General features: G+C 28.9%; 1 protein-coding gene across 2 annotated transcripts in view; it reads left to right on the top strand.

Moving 5' to 3' along the window:
- The window catches only part of LOC142320368 (runt-related transcription factor 3-like), a 228,765-nt gene extending 211,274 nt beyond the window's left edge, over positions 1-17,491 (top strand). The window contains exons 4-6 of one of the 2 annotated variants that reach the window (XM_075358084.1): positions 4,793-4,936; positions 11,904-12,253; positions 15,722-17,491. In XM_075358084.1, the coding sequence (XP_075214199.1) occupies positions 4,793-4,936; positions 11,904-12,253; positions 15,722-15,778 (551 nt within the window). In that variant the 3' untranslated portion in view covers positions 15,779-17,491. Of the gene's footprint in view, positions 1-4,792; positions 4,937-11,903; positions 13,070-15,721 lie in introns of those variants that run through there. The other variant, XM_075358077.1, reaches the window with a different exon arrangement.
- Positions 17,492-25,625: the final 8,134 nt, after the last annotated feature.

Here is a 25,625-nt window from a genome sequence, read left to right as displayed (position 1 = left end):
AAGTAACTGCCTTTAGTAGGATTTGATTGTTGGAACTCTCGACTTCGAAATCAGCTGATTTGGGAAAACGCGTTCACCACTAGACCAAGCCGGTAGATCAGTACATATTGACTCAGGCTTCATACAAGCCTATTTGAGGTCAAACCACCGATTAAATTTTATTCTTTATAATATTTTGCTGGCATTATTCAATTGTTTAAATCGAATTAATAATATATTGCATTCTGGTCACTGAGGAATGTAACAAGTTGTAGATAATGACCAACAACAGGCAAAAAAACACTACAACCCACCAATTAACTGACATTGCTATCTACCGCTTTAGTTGTTACAGCTATGGCTGTTACTCTGTACTTTTCATTTTAAGATAAATAATTATATTAACTGCAGAACATATTCTATGATGCTAACATTTGACTTTTTTAATGAATAATGAAAAAATAAATGTTATTACCACTCATTAAGTGTATTTATAATTTATTTTAACAGACTGATTTTATTTATTGTATTTTATGATGAAAGTTATTTTATTGCGTGTAAGAATCTTCAAATAATTTGTTACGTAAAGAGAATAGTTAACAATAAATTAGTAAAGAGCAGAACTAAAAATATTATTACCAATTTTATTATTAGCTGTAGATAAATATAATTAAATATTATTACTAATTTTGATAATAATTATAACTTATCAATATTGATAATATACATGTAATTGAAATAAATTTTAATCACCTTGAACTAATGTACTTTACCAATTTTAAATAACTAACATTAAATATTAAATAGATTACCGACTGGGGGCATTACAAATTCGATTAGAAGGAATATAATTAATGCATTATCATAAAAGAGTATTATCAAAAATAGCCCCTAGGTAACTGTTTTGTACTATGTGTACTACATGCATGCTAGCTGGTACCTATAATAATAAGCATCATTTTAATACCGATAAATTTTAGACTTTGTTGCTTAAATGATATGAACTAGATATCAAACTAAGATGGACACTGCGACAGCTTTTTTTAATGAATTTGAATGTAACATAAATAACTATATTAACAATAACAATAAATTGCTTTAATTGAGATCCTGAAAAGAAAAAGTATTACAAATCAACTTAAAGCATTCTTAATCTCATTCAGTACCAAATTAAGCCTCCACCGGTCTCTAGAGAAAATTTAATTTGGAGCCCCGTTTATATATGTTGCGGAAAACTTCAAACAAAAATTGAAGGATAGTTGGGAAATTCACTTTTCAGTATCCAAAAAAGACCGCTTTCTCAAATATTTTATTTTAAAAAGAAATTGTTTTTGGATGTTTTTTAATTTTTTAAATATTACTTAATTGTTATCTTTTTAAAAAATATACGTTAACCTCCAAGGAGGGTCCATGGTTTCCAAGGTCTTCCCTTGGATCCGCCAGTGGCACCAATCCGATTTAATTTTTTATTACAATTATTATGATGACATTTTATTTATTATTTAAAAATAATATTGTTCTACGAGTATATTATTAAAGATAAAATAAATCTGTTATTAATTATTTTTATTTTTTCCTGTTCTGAAGCCGGGCTCTTTCCGATTACGGGACCTAGACATTTGTATCTTTCTATTGGTATCTGCCTCCGCTCTCACCTAATCTTCTGTTTAAAAAACTAAAATAACTATCACAATTGTAAAACCTTACTCATTCATTGCAGATCATTAAAAACTTTATTTAAAACACATTCACTTCTGGCTTTTCATCGGTGTACCCTCGTAGTGAATTGTTTTTTTAACTCTCTTAAGTATAATAATTATCAACATTTATATCTATATATATCTTGCAATATAAAACGTTTGAAAACTCGTAAAATACGACAACGCGCTAGCGCGTGCTGCGCACGGGAGATGAAAAAGTACTGGATTTATACCGTCCGCGCTGTGAATACCACTCGCTCTTGGTTGAGCGTATTTGTAAACTTCTTAGTTGTTCAAGATAAAAATTTATGTTAATTAATTTTCTAGCCTTTTAATAAGATAAAAGTAATTTATTGTTTCCTTCTAAAAAAAAAGAAAGACCTAAGTTTATGGATTTTACTTATAAAACGTCTGTGCTAAATTTACATGGTATCCTCTCATTTTATTCCATATATTAATAATTGATTTAGAAATTTTTCTTTTACTTTTGTACGAGTTAGATTAATTTACAGTTTATTTTCATCTTTTTTTATCTATCGTCTGGCATGTTTATGACCTGAAAATTAGTTTTTTCGTAAATTCTCTTAACGTTTACTATAGATCTGACAAACAAGTATAGTACTACTCTACTTATGTTCTGAACTCATAATCAAACAAAAAATTGTATTTTTTAAATTTTACATTGTATTTAAAAAAATAATTATAAAATTAAAAATATTTTTTAAATTACATTTTATTATAAAAAAAAATTATAAATAATTGGCAAAAATTACTAATTTAAAATGAAAACTATATTATCAATAATAATTATAAAATAATAATGATTTTAGTTAATAAAACTGAAGTACCAATAATTCATAAAATATATGTACTTATTATACATCTATTTTCTTTCAAAAGTGATAAAAGTTGACGCAAATTTAAAATTCCATAAAAGAAAAAACCCGGTTCACTGTAACTACGAACGAACTCCATAGTAACAAAATATAAACATTTCTGATGCATTAGCATACGATACCGTGCCACTGTAACATGCTCACTTCTATCAGAAAATATAGAAAAGTCGCTGTACAACTACGCGTATGTGCGTGGTCAGCAAAAAGTGTGTATGCATAGACCACGTGCCTTCCAGTGCTTAGCACTGAATATGTTAAAAAAATATTTGTGTAGGTATGATTTGATAAGCTGTTTACCCTTTATAACGAATGCTAGATTGTAGGTGGTTTGTATCTCAGAAAATTCGGCTCTCATTTAATGTTTTCAAATTCCTCGATTTTAATTTCTGACGGACAGTGTGATGAAGCAGCGCAAGTAATTCGTTGTCAATGTGTGAAATCAATGCACGAGATACAACTTCCTATAGTCCCTAATACAATAACACTACTCAAAATTTCTTAAGATTTTTTATTATCATATAAAAATTGATTCCTTATACAATTGTTTTACATTATTTTTAGGTTTGAATGAGGCTCATTATTAGTATTCCTCTTGATTTTTCTTCCTAATTTTTACTTCCTTGTACGAAGTAAAGGAAGTATTGTAATCGCAAAAATGTTCGGTTTTCAGATTTCAACGTAAATATCCATTTTGATCATCCTAGAATTCATTTTGAATAGTTTCAGCATGACATCTGTACATGCGTCTTGACCAAAAATGTCCAAAAAAAGCCCAAAATTGGATTTATTACTTTTTCTTAGCTGCAGTAATAAGCTCTGATTGAGAGGTTTTCAACGATATATCACAAGTGGTATCTATTTCCATTGGTTCCAGAGTTATAGCTAAATAGCTTTTTTTAATGAAATATTTAGAACGTACAAGGGGAAGGCAGAACTTTTTTTTTTAATTTAAATATATTTATTAATAATTATTAACCTGTGTAAAACCATTTTTGCAATAAATAATTCAATAATGACAATAAAACAAGAAATATGAAAAAAATCAGTAGTTATTAGTGAAAAAATTTTATTTCAAGAATTGTTTACAGAGGTTAATAAAATTAAAAAAATATGTCTACGAAGTCAGATTCAAACCGAAGTGTGCATGGTTACGGATCCAACATGTTCTCACTTACACCACGTTACTACTTGAGCATCGTAAAATAAAATTAATTTATAAATTAATATAAAATGCTGATACTGACACCAGAAAAAAATTTAATGCAATGTGGTGCCACCGCAATGGAAGTGTGTAACTGTCCACTTTATTAAAAAATTTAAGGATCGTGTCTCACTTTCAAATGAAATAAGTTTAAATGAAGTGCAGCAAAAAATGTGTACATGTAATTTAATAGGTGAACAAGGAAGTCATGTGAATTTCACATCAAACTTTTTATTTATAAATTTTTTGTTGGGTAGTAAATTTTCCCATCATTAATCGTTTAGAAATACCATTTCTGAATTTTGAGATGATTGATCCGGGAAGACGACCAGTGAAAACAAGATAGAAGTAAGTAAGGTAAACCAAATAATAGTTTTGAATTTCCTATTCACCAGAATTCTTCAGTGACATTTAGCAGAAAAAAAAAGTAATTGGTTTTTTATTAAATGTAAGTAAATATTAGCACCATTAATTCAACGTCTAATTAAAAGCAGGTTAAAGTTACTTTTATTCAAGGATGGTTACGTCATCGTGCTTGTGTAAATGGAAGAATACAAGTATCTGTATCTTGGAATTAGTTATGTTTCATTAAACACAATAAAAATAATAACAACGGATAACTGACTTTCAATGGACGTGCCTTAAAAACTCGTACAAAGTTCCTCTTTTATTCTCTTCATGGGATAATTCCTACCATCTAAAGTTGCAGATTATATTATAATTATATTTAACGTAAAAATTCAGAGTTCAGATTTTTCTTCTCTGAAATCTTCTTTGAATAAAATTTTGCGTTTCCTCAGAAATCATAAATTTTATTGTAAATGAACTTATAGATTATTCTCTATAAATAAATATGGTTATTTTAATTCTGAAAAATAGTGTATATATGAATGTATGGAGTAGTGTAATGAATATATGAATGTTTGTATATATAAAATATAAATATAAAACATATACATATATAAAGGTAACTTGAGAGATATTTTAAAAATATGTTTATTAATTTATCGTTTCAGACAGTAATCTTGGATTGAATATGGAAACATCCTGGGGTAACTACAGCACAGCATATTCTCCTTCATCAGGTCCGGTTCAAAGTTATTCTACGTACCCTGCCACCTCTGAAATGGATCCATCGTTGTCAACTCATCTTCCTTCAGGTAACTTTTTTTTTTTCATTAATTTATTCTAGAACAAATCCCGGCCACCAGATTTTCAGTTAACTGAAATCAGAGTTATCTAAGATGATTGATTAAAAAAATTTAATCTATATTCGAAGACCCAGTCATTAATCCATTCAAATAACTCTATACATAAGAAGCACTGTTTTCAAACACTCAGGTTTTATTTTTGTAGATGAACGAAAAAAAATTCATTAGGGTTAATTTAAGAAATTCTATATGAATACCTCCGGTAACTTCATTTTTACCCGTACCTCAATTATTTATGTTTATTTACTTATTGTATATATATTTTACTGATTTCAATACTAAGTTAATTCCCTTAAATATTTTCTTTTAATTTGAGACCTTTCCAAATGATCTTTAATTCCAAAATTTGTACCTTTTTTACAGAATTAATGTTAAAGAAGTGTATAACTGAAATAAATCTTTTATTTCAGATATAAAAACAAAATTATATAAAAACAAAAACTGAAAAAACTAATTTTTTCAATTTCTTCTTTTAAAAGTTGGTCGGAATAAAAACAGTTATCAGCAACTTATTAACCCTTAATTTTAAACAGATTATAAAAATTTAAAGTTAAAAAACTAAACTTTTTTTCCATTTTGTATGATTTCAAGACTTAAGTAGCTCCATTTCCTATCTTTACTTCTTAAACTCAAGAGTTTAAGTTTACAAATACTCCAAGTTTAAAAATCCTTCTTAAAACCTAACGGTATGCGATAGCTAAATTTTTTATTCTTCAAACTCATCTCTCTTGTAAAAAACTACTACGCCATACAATTAATGAATTACAAGTACAAATTTACACCAATATTTACAAATCTCATTTGGCAATAATAAATTTTATGTGACTGCGTTTTAAGTATAAACGTAATTGTAAATCCCAGCTGCTATTTATCGTCCCAGACTCAGAACTACTAACTAATCTGTTACAAAGATTGAAACTATGTTAGAATTATGGGATGTAGAAATGCATAATTAAAATACCCGTTATTTATTTAAATTATTAATCTTTAATTCCCGGAAGAGGACTGTCGCTGGACGGTTGAGTTTTAGAAGGCCCAAAGTTTTTAGAGTAATTTAATTGTTCTTTCATCAGATTCACTTGTATTTTATTTTTACTGTTGTCAATAAAGTCTAATAAAAGTAAAAAAAATTAGGGTTTTATGAGTCGGTTTTATTATTTTTAAGTTCATTTTATTTTATATATATTTTAGTGTAATTAATTTTATTTAAAATATGGATAGGTCTACGAAAAATGATATCTTCATGAAATAAAAGAGAATATCATTTCAAGCCATAGAGTAGGATATACCTACTCTTGATATACCTAGTCTTGATAAAAATAGCATAAAAAAGCAGAGAAATACGTAAAGAGATTGCTACCTTAAGTGAGCTAAGGTTGAGTAACCTTAGCTCTCCAGTAAGGTGGAGTACTGGAATATATGCTATATCCCATAGCCATAGCCAAAGTCATTTTCCAAGTAACTTAGTTGAATTTTTGGGCAACCGCGTGAATCGGTTAAATATTCATAAATTAGTTTATTTTTTTTTCTTTCTAAGTATTACTTAGTGTTTAATTCAATTAACAAATATGATATTACTATTTTCTTTAAAATGAGCACGATAAAAATGTATTATTAATAAATACGGTTTTTAAATGCTTTGTTAATTAATTTTTTTTATTTTGTGTAGCCTAACTATTTACACTAATTTAAGCTAAGCATGTTTGTTTAAAACTTTGAAATGTAGTAAATAAAAATCTAGATAAGGAGTACAGGAGTTTTTGAAATCGTATATCTCTGTGCATGGAAATAAAGGCAATGTAAAAGATATTAAGCTTTATCCTTGCGTATAAAAAAATTATTTTTAAAATAAATAAAAAATGAAATAAAATAAAAATATCAAAAATATATTAATATATAAATAAAAAATAAAAAAATAAAAAAATTATAACTGATGACAATCCGTTATAATTTTAATTTAGTCGATTGTATAAATATTTAAATGAGTGGGTGCGTGCGAATAATTTATGATTATTTAACTGTGTATATTCATATCTAAGTGTTACATTTGCTTGTCATCAATTTTATTTTTCATTGATGGTATACTCTTACCTTTGATTAATTCATTTTGTTTAAGGGGTGTTACTTTACAGTCTTGAATAGTTTTATTTGTTCCATATCTTTACACTTAATTGATCTGTTCGTTACATTTAACTTGCTGTGTGTTCATCTGTGTTATTGCCTTTCTCTAGTCGCGAAAGAAAGTTTATACTACAGAAATTAACTACGGGTGCATGCGTAGAATTGATTGTACCCAAAATCAGAAGCTGAGTATGTTGCTATAAAATGTAATATTATGTTTACAGATTATTACCAAATATATTTATTCAATAAACTGTAAGAAACCTTTTACAATTATGGGATTCAAGCACAGATGCAGGCTGTATGCCTCTTTTTGAAATCATTGACTCATAGCAGTGCGACTTACAGCAAGCGTAAATAGCTCTCGTTGATCATTTATTCGATGAAGATTAACAATGTCCCAGTGGGTTTTGTTAAAGAGTTTGCATATATGCTATGCCAGTAAATACCATCATTACAGTACTTCATCTATAATAAATAGCTCTGTAACCTTTCTTAACGGGAAACACAATACTAAGTAAATTATGTTCACGTAATCTGAAAGTAAATTAAAAACTTTCTTAGAAACAATATCATTGTACGCGCTTAATTACGAATGATGACATCATAAATACAAATTGAGAGGATCAGTGAGAATAATTAATTACGATTTTGCTTAATTGTTGTATTATTTGAGAATTATTTAAACAGGTTACTCATCGAACAATCGCGTGATTATAAAAATAGTAATCATTCAGTGAATAATTTCAAAATTCATGTAAAAATCCATCACTTAATAAATTAAATTGTAAAAGAAGTAATCAGTTAAGAAAAACACACCAGAATATTTGTATTATTTCAACAATGTACATTGATAATTTAGTGTAATCTATTATAATCATTATTTTCTTAGTAAGAATTCAGGCTTTTTTATTTATGAATTATTTAGAATACTTCGTCCTTCCGTCCTTTTGTATGTTGTTTCAATCCGGAAAAATTTTTGATGTTCTTATTGCTCTTAATAACGTGTAAATTATCATTTAACATAAAACTGGCTAATTAACCAAAGATGTATTTCCCCATTGTTTATTTTTAGTTTTAATCGAAAAATTCGGAGTTCTCTAAAAATGAAATTATTTAAGGTTATTAACCTTTAATAAGGCTATAAATCTAGAAATAATAAAAATTACCCGAATATAAATAATATTATTTCAGATACATCTTTATTTTTGTTTAGATACTCCTTTTATTAGTAATTTATTTTTTTACAATTAAGGTGATTTTAATATGTTTTATGCAGTGTATTAATACATTTTTGTGAAAAAAAATTATAGTATCATTTGATAAACTTTATTAAACGTGAATTCAGGATATATTAACATATTTTTACTCGTATACTTTTAATTTTTATTATAAATCTCAAACATTGGCCTTGATGACGAAGGTATGAGTCACATAACTATTTTACACATCTGGTAACAACCTGTTAAGCATATGCTTAATATCAACACACTTATTACGAGTTGTTTTAATTTTGCCTTTTATAAAGCTTTACGTCTTATAAACAGATATTATTTATTGGTACTGTATATCCATTTGGTTTACCGGAAACAAAAAAAATTCTAAATCTTTTAATTCTCAGTTCAGTACTAAAATAAAAAATAAACATATTTCTATTTCGATTGTAATATATTTTGTGTATTAAAAACGTAAATAAAGTTTTTGAATATTTACGCGGATTAGTTTCAAAATAAAGATAAATTATAGATATAGTCAAATTATTCAACTTGTAACTCTCTCCTAAACCAAAAGAAAATGATTCATATTTCTGTTTTTTATTTTTTTATTTTATAAAGAAATGTCTCAAGATAGGACTTAACTTATCTATGTAAATTAGCATTTGTTTCAGCGTACAATATAAACATGAATCGTTAGAATGCGGTTTACAATAACCCTGTATCTTCCTGTGAAATGAGAAAGGTCATTGATTTTAGTCAATAAATGAAAAGATATCTAGTTGTATAATTGGAATTTTGCCTTATTTTTTTGAATTTTTAAATGCACTATGCTTCCACGAATTATGTTACTGTATGGTAGATGAAAAATAGGAATCCTTCGTAGATAGAAAAATTAATGTTAAGCTGATAATCACCTTACCCCTTCAAGGCAACTCTTTCACTTGTTAAGTTCCATAACATACTATGATAATTATATTTTAATATACATATCGAGGTGTGAAGTAATAATTCAAAAAAAATTAATTATTTAATAAAAATAATTTTTGAAAACACAGTTTAAAATTTCCTACTATGATGTCGCGAAATTTTAATTATTATCTTCGAATAGTAGCCTTACAATTATTTACAGATAATTAGTTGGTGTATTGATAATTAATTGTAGTTGCAAAATTAAATTAAACTTGCAAAAGTCAGTCATTACAGTAAAAAGAACAGTAATATTCTGGCTTAAGCTATGTTATACGTACTACTTTTAATGGAGACTTTCGGTTTTAAAATTATGGTCCTGTTGTTCACACCGGCCTAAAATTATATTCCGGACAAAAGTGAGAAAAATTCCTGGAATTCAGTCAATAATAACTTTCAACAGTAGGTTGAAAAAAATTTTTTTTGGAACGCATTGGTAAAATAAAGTTATAATTATCAAATTTAATTTGTTTAAGCCGATCTCCATCCTGGAGTGGTAGCATCTCGACCTTTCATTCGGGAGTTTCGGGTTTGTATCCCGGGCAGGCATGTTATTATTCATACACTACAAAATTCTATTTCCATATCCCACGACAAGCTTCAAGCTGATGTGGCGAGTCTGCAAAAAACACATACTGTACGAGCCAACATAAAAGTTATTTGATAAAAAATGTATTTTTTATCATTTACATAAATGAAAATTGTCTCCGCATTCTTTCTACAACAATTCGTATTATCATTATTAATTCACCAGTTTTTTTGGAAAGACACACTTACCTTTAGAAAGTGTCTTTGGTAGAATAGAAACCGTTTAAATTATAGTATTTACAGTCTAAGTTATCTGCATTACATAAATCTTTCTCTTTACCATTTATCATTTATTATTTTTTATGTTTTGATTGAGAATTCCAGTAACAGTCACAAGCCTGGATTACTTTCTTTGATTCTCACCATACAGCCAATCCGTTTGGTTAAAAGAAGGCATTAGGAAACCGTTTCAATATCAGAAATGGTCGACCTGACACAAGACTACACTTCATTTACATTCATCCATATCATCCTCATTCATCCTCTGAAGTAATACCTTACGGTGGTTCCGGAGTCTAAACAGAAAAAGAGAGAGGGTAGGAATCCGCTTAGCCCACCTGGCTGGTGTAATGGTCAACTCGTCATTGCAAATCAGCTCATTTCAAAGTTGAGGGTTGTAAGGTTCAAATCCTTGTAAAGGCAGTTACTTTTATACGGATTTCAATACTAAATCGTGGGTATAGCTGTGCTTTTGTGGTTGGGTTTAAATTAATCATACATCCCAGGTACGGTCGACCTGAGACTGTACAAGACTACATTTCATTTACATTCATACATATCAACCTCAATCATACTCTGAAGTAATACCTTGCGGTGGTTCCGGAGGCTAAACAGAAAAAAGAAAGAGGGTAGGAAACCGCTTCACTGTGCACTCTTTCTCTAGGCCTGTTCTGGGGTACTGTTGTTAAGCATGACATAGCCTCTTATGGCGTGGCTTGTCAAACGGGTAAACGTTGTGATTAAGGTAATATAAACAAAAAAGATAGCATCTAAAATAGTTTTTTTTTTATATGTACCACAGCGGCCAGGCCGTATTATTTCTCTCTTAAAACTGAATAACATTCATTTCTTTTTTAGATTTTTAAGGAAGGAAGAAAATTTGGGGAAAATTGTTTTTAAATGGTAAAATAAGCATGTACGCTTGTACTGAGCTTAATATAAAGTGAGGTTATCTTTGTTAGAACTTTGAGAAAATTGACACCAAAGAAACTATCTACCCCATATTTGGAGATATTGACCACAAACTTTTGCCAACAAACTGCCTCATATACACGATTCTCATGCCAAATTTCATCAAAATCTGTTTATCCAGCCAAAGGTTATTTAGCTTCAAATACGCCAACAAACTTATATGCGTAAGTACGAACCCTCCACCTTTTTACTTTTTTAGTGTCCCTGAGTGTTGAAACGTTATCAAATGCAAAAAAAAAGCCATACCCCACTTTTTGACTGATTATCATAATTTCCTTCTTGCAGCACAGCTTTAGAGTTTGATGTCAGGAAAGAAAAAGGATTGCAAAATAACAGCTTTTTTACCATTGTTGCAAAGTGTATTATTAAGCTCCGAATTCATGGGTAATGGTATAACTCATGGTGTAGTTATAATTTAATTTTATATTTTGATACTTACAACTTCAAAAGTTTTGAAAAAAAATTGTTTTCTATTTTATTTCTTGGTATAATCATGTATTGATTACATGTTAACACCTATGTGCTCAGTGTATTGAAGTATTCCAACACCCTTATTGAAATTATAGTTATTAGCCTTCGCAAGTTTTTTTGAGATCGATCTCAATCAATTCATTTTTACATTTATTCTGTGGCTTCTCTTCACAAAGTCAGCGATTACTGAAGTCTCTATTTTTAATCCGTTAAAAAATTTTAAAATGTCCCTATGATTCTAGAAATTTATATTTTATTTTATGATGGAAAATATTTTTATGTTTTATGTGATTTAATTTAACTAATTATTTAATGTATCACAACATGTTTAATAAAATAAATTTAAACTCCTTTTTTTCTAGTTTTGACAGATCACTCGTTAAACAGTAACCAACACAGTGAATATCCACATATGTTCAAGACGACATCAAGCCCGGAACCAATTGATAATTGTAACACTATGACCGCGTTACAACCTCATCAAGGAGGAGGGGCGAGGTATGACACTACATATTCTTCATCAGGAGGTAGCAACGGCGGGAGTTATTGGGGGCCTACTGCAGCATCGCATCACAGTTACCCGAATTATTATCCCGGAAATTCAGCGCCGGCTTCATCGACGACAACTAACCCTCAAAACACCTACCTCAATCCGCCGCCACCCCCACCGCCGCCACCACCGATGGTTTTATATCCTTCGCTCTATTCGACGGTAAATCAAAATCAAATACATTTACATTTGCATCATAATGACATAAAACCGATCGAACAGTATGCGGAAGATGTAACCGCTATAGTCGGAGGTAATAACGTTACAATTAGTTCTGGTGGTTCAAGAGCTATTGAAATTGGAATTTTACAACATAACCAGGTTCCTGATGACGTTATATCCAGATACAATGATCGGCAACACGGTGATCCTTCAGTATGGCGACCATACTAGTTTTTAAAAATTGTAATAATAATAATAATAATCAATAAATAATAAAATTTTCAACACAATAAAATTAATAACAACTTGAATATGATTTTTATATCAATCATTTTGTTTTGTTTTAATTTTTGTACCTGATAAAAAAAATTACGTATACTATGAATATGTCCTTTTAAAATAGGTAAACATTCTAATATCGACGCTCTTCAAAAAATGTTCAGTACTTTTTGAGTTAGGCTCTATTAGTGTACAACACTTAAAAGAAAGAAATAATAATTACAAATTTCCACTACAATCCCTGACCATGCAAGTATCAAATACTTGTGACAATAGTACAGTGGAATCTCTTAAGCCCTTTGATGACGTAACTCAGATATTCTCAATAATAATACTCACTGACGAAAACAGAAGTTACTTCTGAGTAGCTTGTAATTTTTACAAGCTAGGCGATTGTTACAGATTATTAGGTGAGAAAGTCAAATAGCAAACCAATAATTAGATTAACTAAATTTATTTAAATTTAAAACAAGAAAAATGATCAATAACTCTTTACAAAACATTTTATCTAAAATTTAAAATCAAATTTAGCTAATATTTACTAGAAGTAGTTTAGAGTTTTGATCTGTGATGACTTTGAAAATAAAAGAAAAATATTCAGAAAAAAATCTGTTCCGTATTTCATAGTTTTATTTAAATCTATTTCTATTTATTTTAACAAATCTTTACATGGATTTTTATAATTCACACTTTTAAAATTGTACTTAATCTTTTTTATTTTTTATGTATCTGCTGTTTATAAACCACGTTCCGAAAATAATTTTTTTTTTCCATAAAAATTGGAATTGTATGAATAAATATAATAAAAACAAACAAAAACAATGTATAATTTAAATTGCCATTTAATATTACTATTAATTTATGAATATTCGGAACTCTTCAGATATCCCACGCAGCTCTCTAGATTCCGAGGCTCGTCGGCAGCCGCGTCCCTTGTTCGATATGTGACTGAGATATAGTCTTGTACAGACTCAGGCCGATCATATCTAAGAGTGTGGTTAATTGAAACCCCACCATAACAGAATACTGGTATCCACGATTCCTTCAGTAATTACCAATTATCTACATGCAAGTGTTTTTCAAACACTTTCTTAAAAGTGAATTGTAAATTTCTTACATCTATTAATCCCGTTCAACAATAAAGTGGAATATTATTTTTCAGTGTCGAAATCAGAATGTTTACCGAATATTGAAGAAACATATAATTTACTCCCCACAAAATTAAGTTTAAGATTTAAAATATTTGATTTTATCATCGATAATTTACTGTTGTTTAATGTTTATTTATCTACATTTAATTTAATTTTCGAATCTTTTCCGTCAACAGGCAGCATTTTTAAAGCTAAACAAAAATTGTTAACATATTTGCTCGTCGACGCAATTGCTACCACTAGTTTCTCTCGCTCAGCAAAACTAATTAATCTTGTAGATTATGAATCGTTAAAATAAACAAGTAAAATAATTAAAATAAATCTATACAAAAATAAAAAATAAAAAAATAAGTTTATGAAATTAAAATAATGCAATTTAATAAACTAATATTAGTTAAAAAAAAATTATGTGAAAACAAAGGATAAAAATTATTTAATTAATAAATTTGAGCTGGCGATTACACTCCACTTAGTGTGACACATCATTTGCCGAATTCCACTTTAAGGGCGCGCTTATCCTTTCAGCGATTAAAAGTGCCGCTTATTAACGGAAGAGATGCAAGTTTTTTTTTCAAATGGTTAAATTATTTCTTCATTATTAATATTATTTAAATGCTACACACATAATACTGATAATATTATACAACTATGCAATATTTTTAATTAAATTTTTGTGTTTTACTTTAAAAAAAGTTACTAGACTAAATATGTAAGGTCATCAAATTACTGATAATCTTTTAAAAAAGAATACACCATTACCTGAAAGTTAAGAATGATTTTTTATTTATAAAATATAATTAAGGTTGTTCCTTTGCTGATAAAATTTGTAGGGCAAAACTAAAAGGACAATGTTTTTCACTTATCAGTAGCCAAAGTTACACAAAATATTTAGATTATAAAATTCCAATTTAAGTTTTATATAACGTTATTTTACATAATTTGCAACTTTTTTTATACTTGTAATTGTCATGTCACATTGTGAACACCAAGGTTTTTGCATGTTATCATCATAATTTCGCTTAGATTTTGTCTGACCCAGTTTACGTAAAATTATGAAACATTAGAGCAATATCTTTCGAGAAATTGTTAAATTTTAATAAAATATTTATTTTTAGGTACACAAGAAGAAATTCTTGTTGTAATCGTCATGCCATAAGCTGACGATCCTGTATATTTGGCTTAGTAGAATTTTTTTAATTTTGATAAGTGGAGTCACAATTTCGAAAAATTATACAGAAACTGATACTGGCAAAGACATAAAATGTTCAAAAAGTATTTCTATGGTATCACTGCGTTTCATACAAAATTGAAATAAATTAGGATAAGTCTGAACCAAAGTAATAAAGTCTACTTCTCTGTGCAAGATGCATCAACGGATACTTAATTTTAACCAATAGAATGAATCATGATTGAAACATTATCTTGAAAAATTTACCACAGCCTCCACATATAACAATAGATTGTATATCTTTTTTTAGCATATGCAATTAGCTCTGGATGCTCATTTAAGAGAAAAAAAAGTAACGTCAAAAATACTTGAAACAAATTCTGTAGGAAATATTTGTAGAAATTTCTAGTACATATAAAGCCCATCATTTGCAATATTCTTTTCACCGGGTGCAATTGATAATAATATTACTTTAATATTTTTAAAATTTATTAAGACAATATAGAAATTTAGTTTTCTTGAAGACATTTAGAAAATTATTTTCTTTTTTTTTGTCATGTATTTATCATTAAAATATTATTAATTCAATACGTTAACAAAGGTTATCGCGTATGATTTCACGGAATATAAATATAAAAAACTAATAAATTTGAAACAACGTTAGAAATTTTTTTTAAATTTTACGCCGAGTACCCATCTACCTATTGTTAATAAAAAGTATTTTCTTTTTTATTATTACAATTTATTCACTAGCATTTACGTTGGCAAAAGATTTCGAGGTATAAAAATTGAAAGTAGTAGAATTTTAAATAATATTATTAATAGAAACATTTTACAAAATATAATAATCCTTATTTCCGTCCTTTTCAGATGGAAACAGTTTGCTGTAACTTACTGCTTGAAAGTACACTTCACAATAAGATTTAGGAGAGAAAAAATTAAAGTACATAGAAAATAAACAAGCTTTATTAGGAAAGAGTTGTCAGAATTTCTAACACTGAGTTCTGTTCTGGTTTATATACCAAAAAAATATATATATATTCCATGGAACTTCGAACAATTCTACAAGTAATAAATACAAAAAGAGAAAAAAAATCACGAACTTCTTACTAAATCTTTTAAGCAAATGAACAGCCTTAAGTTTTTTGTTTTAATATAATTGAATCGTTTTCTTTTAATTTATCGCGTGTGTGTGTGTGTGTGTGTGTGTGTGTGCAATGTATCCATTAGTGTTAAAAAGAAATAGTGTAAAATAAAAGATAGAAGATATATAAATAAAACAGTAAATTATCATTCAGTGTGTGAGGAATCAAGAATAAATAAATATGTAATGACAAAGTTAAATGAAAAATTTCGATGTGCTCTATGTTTAATGCATAATAATGCGCATGATGTAATTTGTGTAGTGACAATCAAAAGAGTATATATAATATATATATATGTATATGTATATAAAATAAATTATATACATAAAGACAAATGTATAATATCTAATTACACTTTGTATATATTATGTATCATAAGGTAGTATACCTAGACCTGAAAATTGGAAGGAATAAAACGAATTGACCGTGATAATGTGTAATTTTTTATTGTGTATCGTATAGGTAACATAATAATGATAAAATAAACTCGTATTATTCCTTTTTATTAGGAGGCCTTTTTAAAGTTTTTATTTTAATATCTATTTTAGGGATCTGCTGAGGAGGTAAAAATTTATCCGAACGGGAGATAAAAGATAAGAACATTTTTACTGTAGTCATTTATTTACTTAATCCAAGAGAACAGAACTGGTATAAACACTGTACGTTAATAGTTATATCTTTCATAATGCTTTCTGTTTTAGACCTTGAGCACGAATTGATTTGTTTTAATTTGGTTTTCTATAACAAAAATCATAAAAATGATTATATCAGATATCTTATTACGTATAGTTACGCTATATATACATCTGAGGATACTATATAATATATTCTATAATAAATGCTGATGAATCAACATTTTTGTTTTACCTATATATAGATCATTTTTTTTATTTGCTGGTGTTATATTCTGTTCACGGAAAGTTTAAAAAAAATATATATTAAATCGTAATTTACATCCATCAGATTACTCAGTTAAAACAGCGCTGAAATATTTTATAAAACTGACCAAAATAGATACAATTATGTCTCTTTGTAGTGATGGATCTGCGAAGATTTTTCTATTTTAAGAAAGATATCGACGATTATGATCCTGTAGTAATAATAAAAGTACAACAATATCGATTATTTCCCAAAAACTCAATCAATGTGTAACGAGTATTCCATGTTATTTTTATTCCTTTTATTTGTTTATTTATTTTATACTGTACTCTTTTGCTATTTACGAATATCTTGGAGAAAATTATTTATAAAATATTGCGTATTCTCATGTAAATTATCTGCACATGTTTCCATATAAAAGTAAAAAAAATAAAGATAAATTTGTAGATTATACTAGATAGAATAAAAATTCGTCAATCGGAAACTTGATTATCGGTAAAAATCTGGGCAATGTTTTCTCAACTCGTTCTCACTTAGCAGATTTCTAATGATTATTTTTGTGATAATTAATTTTCCATATAATTATTTTTGTTTGTATAATTATTATTGAATGAGCTGTGTCAAAATAAATATAATTTTTAATTATAATAAATGTATAATTATTATACATAAAAGTAAATCAATGTTGTATAATAGTAATATTAATTTTGTATATATGTATATAAATAATTAATTATTCTTGTTATTTTGTAATATTATTTATATAATATTTAATATAAGTCAACTTTTTTGTTAAAATTTTATAATTTAAATAAATGGAGAATAATGAAATACATACATTAGAGGACAAATGTGATAAACAAATACCATATGAAAAATCTCCTAAGTGGACGGAAAATCTCTTAGATTACTATTCAGGCAGGTAATATAATTTTTATTACAGAACCACTTTACACCTGAATGAGTCTAAGAAATAACAAATAAAAAAAAAGAAATGGTGACTAGTTTCGCACCTACGAGTTACCACTTCATTAGGAAATTATAAAAATTGTTTTCTCGATAAACTGTCTGCTTCAGTAAATTATAATTTTCCATTGCTGATTTGATAAACACTAGAATATTTTTTTTGAAAATTGTGCCATTAAGGCGAATACCCTTTCCTTTCTTTTAATTAATTTATTCACACAGAAACGAGAGGCTGATGAACAGTTGAATCTATTTTTTATTTATTTATAAACTGTTTTTCGATGGAATGAGAAATTCATTTTATAATTAAAGTACATTAGAAAATATCTAAGAAAGGTAAATAAAAAATTCATCGAAAATGATATCCGTCGTTTAGTACACGCCAAAGTTTCCAAAAAGAACTGTGTAGGACTTCGCTAGGGGTAATATTCAAGTTTACTTTTCAAAACATATTCATTTTTTTTTTAATTATACAACAAAAGAAATAGTAAGCCTAAATACCAGCATATTGATCTTGTTTAGCTTTGGGCTAGATAACCAGTACAAACCTTTTAATTAAATCCCTACGCCGGAATTCACCGTTAATAAAAGTGGCGGTTTAATCCATGAAAGACTAATTACCTTCAATCAGACTTAGATCGGGTTCCTAAATCAACAGTTCATCGACGATATTATAATAATAAATATTAAATACACGATAAAAAACATTTGCTCTTAAATTTATTTATTTTTTTTATAAAAAGCAAATAGGATACCCAAAATTTCCTTTCAAAACCGGCTTCCGTGGCTCAAGTGATAGCGTCTCGGCCTTTTATCCGGAGGTCCTGGATTCGAATCCCGGTTAGTCACAGCATTTTTCATACGCTACATTTCCATATCCCACACACAAGCTTCAAGTTTATGTGGCGATATCATCAGCAAAAAATAAAAAAATAAATAAACTTATATCTAACTAAAATTAAATTAAAAAAGAGTATTATAATTATTGTTCACCAACTTAAATAGAAAATATTTCAGACGTACTCTCAAATCATTCATTTACCTACAAATACTCTATGTACCTAAACAATAAATTAATTAATTATTCAGCAAAGTAATTTTCAGAATAGTCCCTTGTAATCTCAGTTCCTTGTAAATATAAGAAGATATTCATTCAGATGCATAGAATAAGCAGTAAATAGACGAGGAATTCTATTAAGGGATATAATAATTATTACGACATTGAGCATGAAGAATAAAAGAGAAAATTAAATTTCACAATTTTTAACCGTTTACCCAGTCTTGAAATAACACCAGAAGAGTCTGTTTTAACATCTTATATAACATTTTTGGAGTGTAAAGCCCATTCCAGCTTTTAAAGTTTCTTTTTTGAACAACCTTTTTAACTAATGGTTTGGATGATCAATAGGGCACAGGATTATTTTATTGCCAATACACATAACTAATACATTCATTCTGAATAATTTTCAGTATGTTTTCATGGTGAGGATTCCACATTGTGACTTCGTATTAGAGCCCGCTGCTGCGAATTAGAGACCTTAACGAATATAAAAAAAAAAACACCTCTATTTTAAATCGTTTAATATATATATATATATATATATATATATATATATATATATATATATATATATATATATTCCCTCAGAATAAAACCGAGAAGTTGATTAATTCGGTGAACTACTTAAATTACCTGAAAACTATAATTCAGTATTGAAAATAACTCCGACTTATCCATTAATCGAAACACCATGTATATCGACTCCAACATTAGAGTATAGAAATTTCATTGCCCTAATTCCCTGGTGAAACGAACAAATCTAATCCAGAAGTTTTATCTTTAATTTATTTTTAACACTTTAATAATGCAACTTTTCAAAAAAACTATAATATAGAAATACAATCTCCTGAAAATCCTTACTTTTTCAGCAGAAATGGGATATCAAAATACATTATAATATTTATAAATGTATACATTTTTTTATATTCATACAATTTATACATTAAATATATTTTTACAATGAAAACATTATAGTACATTCGTTTTAATTTTCGTATTTTCCTAGTATCGATTTGTTCTACAAATCAAATAAGTGGAGTCTTTGGCTTTGAAATTAGTCTCCCTCAATTAATTAAGGAAGTAGACTTGTTAAAATAAATTTTCATTTTAGATTCTTATTTTTCAGTGTTGGTATTTTTCCCCTTCATTTTTTGCCCCGTCCCCCAGAGCCAGGGACCCGCACTTAAGCATAAACACAGCTCCGGGGGAGTGCCATCGCCTCAAACCACCCGGGCAGTAACTCTGGACCCGGCTATGCTGTCCCCAAGGCCCCTCCCAGTGCTGGTATTTAAAGTCAACTTTCTTCACGCTTCTATTGATTTATATTTTAATTTCACTTCACTCGTATTCATCTTTAATAGATTATAAAAGTTATCAAAATTTTTCGCACATATTATTTTTCATATCTATCTTCTACGTCTTTAATTTCTTCTTTCCTATATTTTTCTTTTTTTTATAACATACATAATTCAAATGACAGCAAAAGGAAACAAATTATATATATATGATTTATTACAAACAATATTTACCAGAGAAATTACAAAAAAAAATAATAAATTCATAAAAGTTCATTTATAACATGTGGATTTTGATTATTCCCAACTGATTATCGATATCTGATGATTTTACTTCCTTACATGTACTCCATTTTACCATAAGTTAAAAAATGATATGGAAGAAATTTGTAATACTAAAATTTTTATAAAATTATGTACAGTGTTGTCTGCAGTAATTTGAGCATATTGATATTTTATATAAGCAAAATGATTTTTACTTTGCATTTTATTAATTACTATTTTCTTCTTATTTTGAAGCATTCTGTTTTAATAAAATTAGGAACTCAGTTTTTTAAATTTTAATTAAATTTTACTAATTTGATTTTCAAATTCTTTTTTTTTAATATCACTTTTTTACCGTTTCTGAACTTACGCGAGAATAAATTCCTTACCTGAAAAACTAATTGTGAAATAAATATACGCATCCGATGCCAAAACTAAGATAAACTATGGTTTCTTTTTTTTTAGAACAATAAAAGACTAACTAATAAAAGAAAATCCAGTTGAAGTGTTAGACTGCAAAATAAATGCAAGAGGTTATTTCTGCTTTGAGATAGAAAGCAGTAGATATACTTTTTTCTATTTCAGTTTTAATGAGAATTTGCATAGGTATTGTACTAAATCTATTAAAATTATTGTCCAACAGGTTAATTGTTTTAATTCATTGAAAAAAAATATTTTTTTGAGAATCTACCAATTTTTACATCCTGGAAATAATTACATTGTTATGCATCGAAGAAGCGAAACTGTTAAAATATAAACGTTTGTTTATTAATGCTGCTGGTTTGTTTTCTGAGAAGAAAAACATACTAAATTGATGATGATTCATTAATAATGATAAAGTGCACTTAGATGGAGATTTAATAATAACAATAAATCAATTACATTGATTATTTACAAACATTAGGTTTGTTAACCGTACTGAAGTCACCTTAAGTCAGTCGATTCAGTCAGGTAGTACATAAGTCAGTATAATGGCTTATAAAACACGTAGTTACGCATTTGAGTCCCCGAATTGTACAAGTATTAAATTTTTTTTCATCAAATCGATTCAAAATCTTTCTTTAAAACTACTTCACCGAAATAATTTTCACCTATGTAAAAGTGCTTATTATAAATCAACAACAGAAATAAAAATTAATCTCTTAAAAAATGTTCACTTAAACAAATTTAACTTAATATACAGCGCACACCCAGTAAAATAGTTTAGTAAGTCTGAAATGACTGTTTTGAGAAAATCCAATTGAAATGTTACAACTACAAAATAAAATACACAAACATTTTATTCAATTTCGATAATATTTCCCAAGGACATTTCGTAAGATATATATGAATTACGACAGTATTTTTCTGGGAAAGAACACTACTTCTGAATCGTTTAGTGTAAAGATGTCAATTTCATGAAAATCTGACCTACGACGCTAATTTACTGGGTGTGCGTTAGGGTAACTGATTCGCTAAACAAAGTTTGAAGAATTACGTTTAAAGTTATTATTATTAATTTATTATATAAATATAGACTATTAAATTTATGTTAAATCATTATTAGATCGCTAAAAATACCTTCATAAAAATAATGTGTAGTATAATATACTATTACATGTAACTACTGATGAAAATGTTCTAAATCGTTTTACAACGCTGTACATATCAACTAGTACAATTAAAATTGAAATAATTTACTAAGTGATACCTAATAAACATTATTTTATTATTTAATATTTAATCGGTATTATTTAATGAATATTTTGAAACAAAAATCATGTAATAAAAATTTGTAAAATTGTATTTAATTTATTGTAAAAAGTTATAATTAAAATGAAAAAATCAACAAAAAAATAATAAATGTTTATTTTTATTTCAATAGTAAAAAGTCAGTTAATCTTAATAGTTTCTCCCTTTTTTCATTGGCAAAATTTTCCCTTACAATAGATTCTTTCCTTTAACGATAGGCTTTTTTGCTTTTTTATTTTCGGTTAATGAAAGACTGTCTCCAACAGATGAGAGATTGTACCGACGACAGAAATAGTAACGTAATATTACTAGATTAAAAACAAATAAATATATTGAAGTACTGAGTGTTCAACTTAAAAGAGGTCACATTATTTAGTTACTTTAGTTTATACTAAATGCATCTTTTTTTGTTAAAACGCTTATATTGGTGTGAGATGGATAAAATGATGTGGAAAATTTTGGTACGATTGGAGCTGGAGTGGTAAGGACTGTTTATTGCCTGCACATTTGAGTATTACCAGTCTGTGTCGAGCATTGGGTTTTAAACAAGGCTGCGTAACCGTATGTTGTTTGTTAAAATGCGGTTAACCGTTGAAGAACATGTATTCGTGATTGAAGCTTATTTAGAGATGAAATCTCATGCTGTATGTCGAGAAATTTCAAGGAGAAATTTGAAAAGGAAGCATCAGTGAAAAGTGTTATTCAGAAGTTAGTTAAAAACTTTCGTGAAATAGGTTCGGTGTTAGACCAGAAACGTATACAAGTCAGTTTTAACGACACAGGTCGTATAGGACGTTAAACAGGAAGTTACAAGGTCTCCTTATAAATTTTTGCGAAGACTAAGCCGAGAAAATATTTCACTAGGTTCATCCCACACGACAGTGAAGAGAATGCTGAAATTTTATCCGTATCGAACGCAGATTTTCCACCAGTTAACTAATGCAGATTATACTAAAACGGTTCACTACTTCCAATAGTTCATACGAGGGTAAGTCAATTATTATCCGCAATGTAGTTATAAATTTTATTGCAATACAAATAGGAAACTTACATGTACATCATTTTTCAACATAGTACCCTTGCATTTCAACGCACTTGGTCCATCGTTGCACAAGCTTCCTAGTGCCCTCATAAAAGAAGGTTTTCGGTTGAGCTGCGAGCCAGGAATGCACCGCTTCTTTCACTGTTTCGTCCGAGGTAAATCGATGGCCCCTTAATGCCTCTTTGAGTGGATCAAACTAATGGTAGTCAGAAGAAGCAAGGTCAGGATTATACGGAGGATGAGCCAGTACTTCAAAGTTGAGTTTCTGGAGCATTTCAGCAGTATGTGGACGGGCATTGTCGTGCAACAACACAACACCTTTCGACAGCAGTCCTCGGCGTTTGCTTTGAATTGCAAGCTTCAGTTTGGCAGTAAGCATTTCACTGTAACGCGCACTGCTTATTGTCGTGCCCCTTTCCTCATAATGTTCCAGTACTGGGCTTGTGAGTCCCAAAAAACCGTAAGCATCAATTTTCCTGCGGTCGGTTGGGTCTTGAACTTTTTTTGCAGGGCGAATTTGGATGTTTCCATTCCATACTCTGCCGTTTACTCTCCGGCTCGTAATGATGGATCCATGTTTCGTCACCAGTGATGATTCTGTCTAAGAAGATGGTTCGTTACCATAGCGATCCAAATGTTTTTGGCCGATGTCCAAGTGCGTTTGTTTATGCAACTGTGTGAGTTGTTTTGGGATCCATCTTGCTCAGACTTATGAAACCCAAGTCTGTTGTCGATGATTTCGTAGGCAGAACCGTGACTAATTTGCAGATGATGTTACACTTCATCATACTTATTCGTCTGTTTAAGAAACCCATGTCACGTGCACGCTCAATATTTTCCTCATTTGTGGCGGTAAACGGCCGTCCGGCTCCTTCTTCGTGCGTAACAATTGTGCGACCATTTTTGAATTTTTCAATCCATTCGTAGACACTCCGTTTCGGCAACACACTGTTCCCGTACTGTACCGAAAATCTTCGATGAATTTCGGCCTCTGATACACCTTCCGATCACAAAAAGCGGATCGTTGAATGTTGCTCTTCTTTGGTGCATACAGAAAGCGGAGCAGCCATGGTTAACGGCAGGCAGCGATAATGGAACTAACCTACCAGCATCAAACCTGCACAAACAATTAAACCACGCATGCGTCATCTACGCAACACGTCAGTACTACCAACATAAACAAAAATATAACTAAATTGCGGATAATAATTGACTTACCCTCGAAAAAACTTCATTAGAGGCAACATTGGCATTTTAGATCAAGCATTTTTCACAATTGAAGGCTGGTTTCACCTTGGTGGTTAACAGTCAGAACTACTGGATCTGGGATACTAAACATCCGGACACATTCTTTAAATTTCTCCTACACCTACAAAAAATAGGCGTATGGTTTGCGGTTTCAAGGCGATGGACCCTTGGTGATAGGACCCTTGTTTTTTTAAAAAAACTGGATGCTGCCATCTATCAAGAAATTATTCAACAGTTCAGAACCTTACTGCAAGAGGATGAGCGTGACAGCTGGTCGGTGGAAGAGTTATTTCTAAAGGAGTGTGGCACTAAGATCCACTGATCTGACTAGACCAGACTTCTTTCTATGAGATTACTTAAAAGATATCTTTTATAGGAGTAATCCATCACTCAGCAGGAATAGAAGAAGATCATTACCAATGCCATCTAGAAAATAGACAGGATACAGCTAACAAGAGTAGCTCGCAACATGGTCAAACGTGTTGACAAATGTATATTAGAGAATGAACATCATTTTCAATACCTGTTGTGTCTTTTCTTGTTAAGTTTTAGATAATAAAATGAACAAATTTACTTTATAAATACTTCTGATACAATGATAAGATAATTAAGTGTGAATTTATTTTTTAACTGCAGCAATGGAAAGTAAATCGGTAGATTCATAATACAATATTTGCATTTATAGAGAGTTGGGGATAGACAAAAATCAAACATGTTGATTTTATTATACATGAAATCAAAAGTGTTTGTTTTAAATCAGATTTTCATCGGAGTGTTGATGTTCTCCAACCTTCAAGCGTTCTTGACACGCAAAGTCTGTACGTTTTGAATGCATCAAGCATTCACTGTGGACACGATTTGAAGACAGAAACAAAGTTTCAATACAGGATTTTTTTTACTATTCATACTTACTAATTACCAAAAACACAAAAACCTGTACTAAAAACTTAATTGGTCTAAAACCTTAGTATACGCTTCGGTGCACTGTTTAGAGGCAACACAAATAATTTATTCATGTAAAACTATCGTAATAGCAAAGATAATTTACTATAACAGTTTTCCACAGGGTTAGTTCCATACAATATTATTTATGACATTTTCGTACGCAGCTGATTTGAGCGAGAATAGAGAGATTCGACTTAAC

This window comes from Lycorma delicatula, chromosome 1, assembly GCF_047948215.1.
Source record: "Lycorma delicatula isolate Av1 chromosome 1, ASM4794821v1, whole genome shotgun sequence".
Classification (NCBI taxonomy): domain Eukaryota; kingdom Metazoa; phylum Arthropoda; class Insecta; order Hemiptera; family Fulgoridae; genus Lycorma; species Lycorma delicatula.
This window is presented reverse-complemented; position numbering and strand designations above follow the sequence as displayed.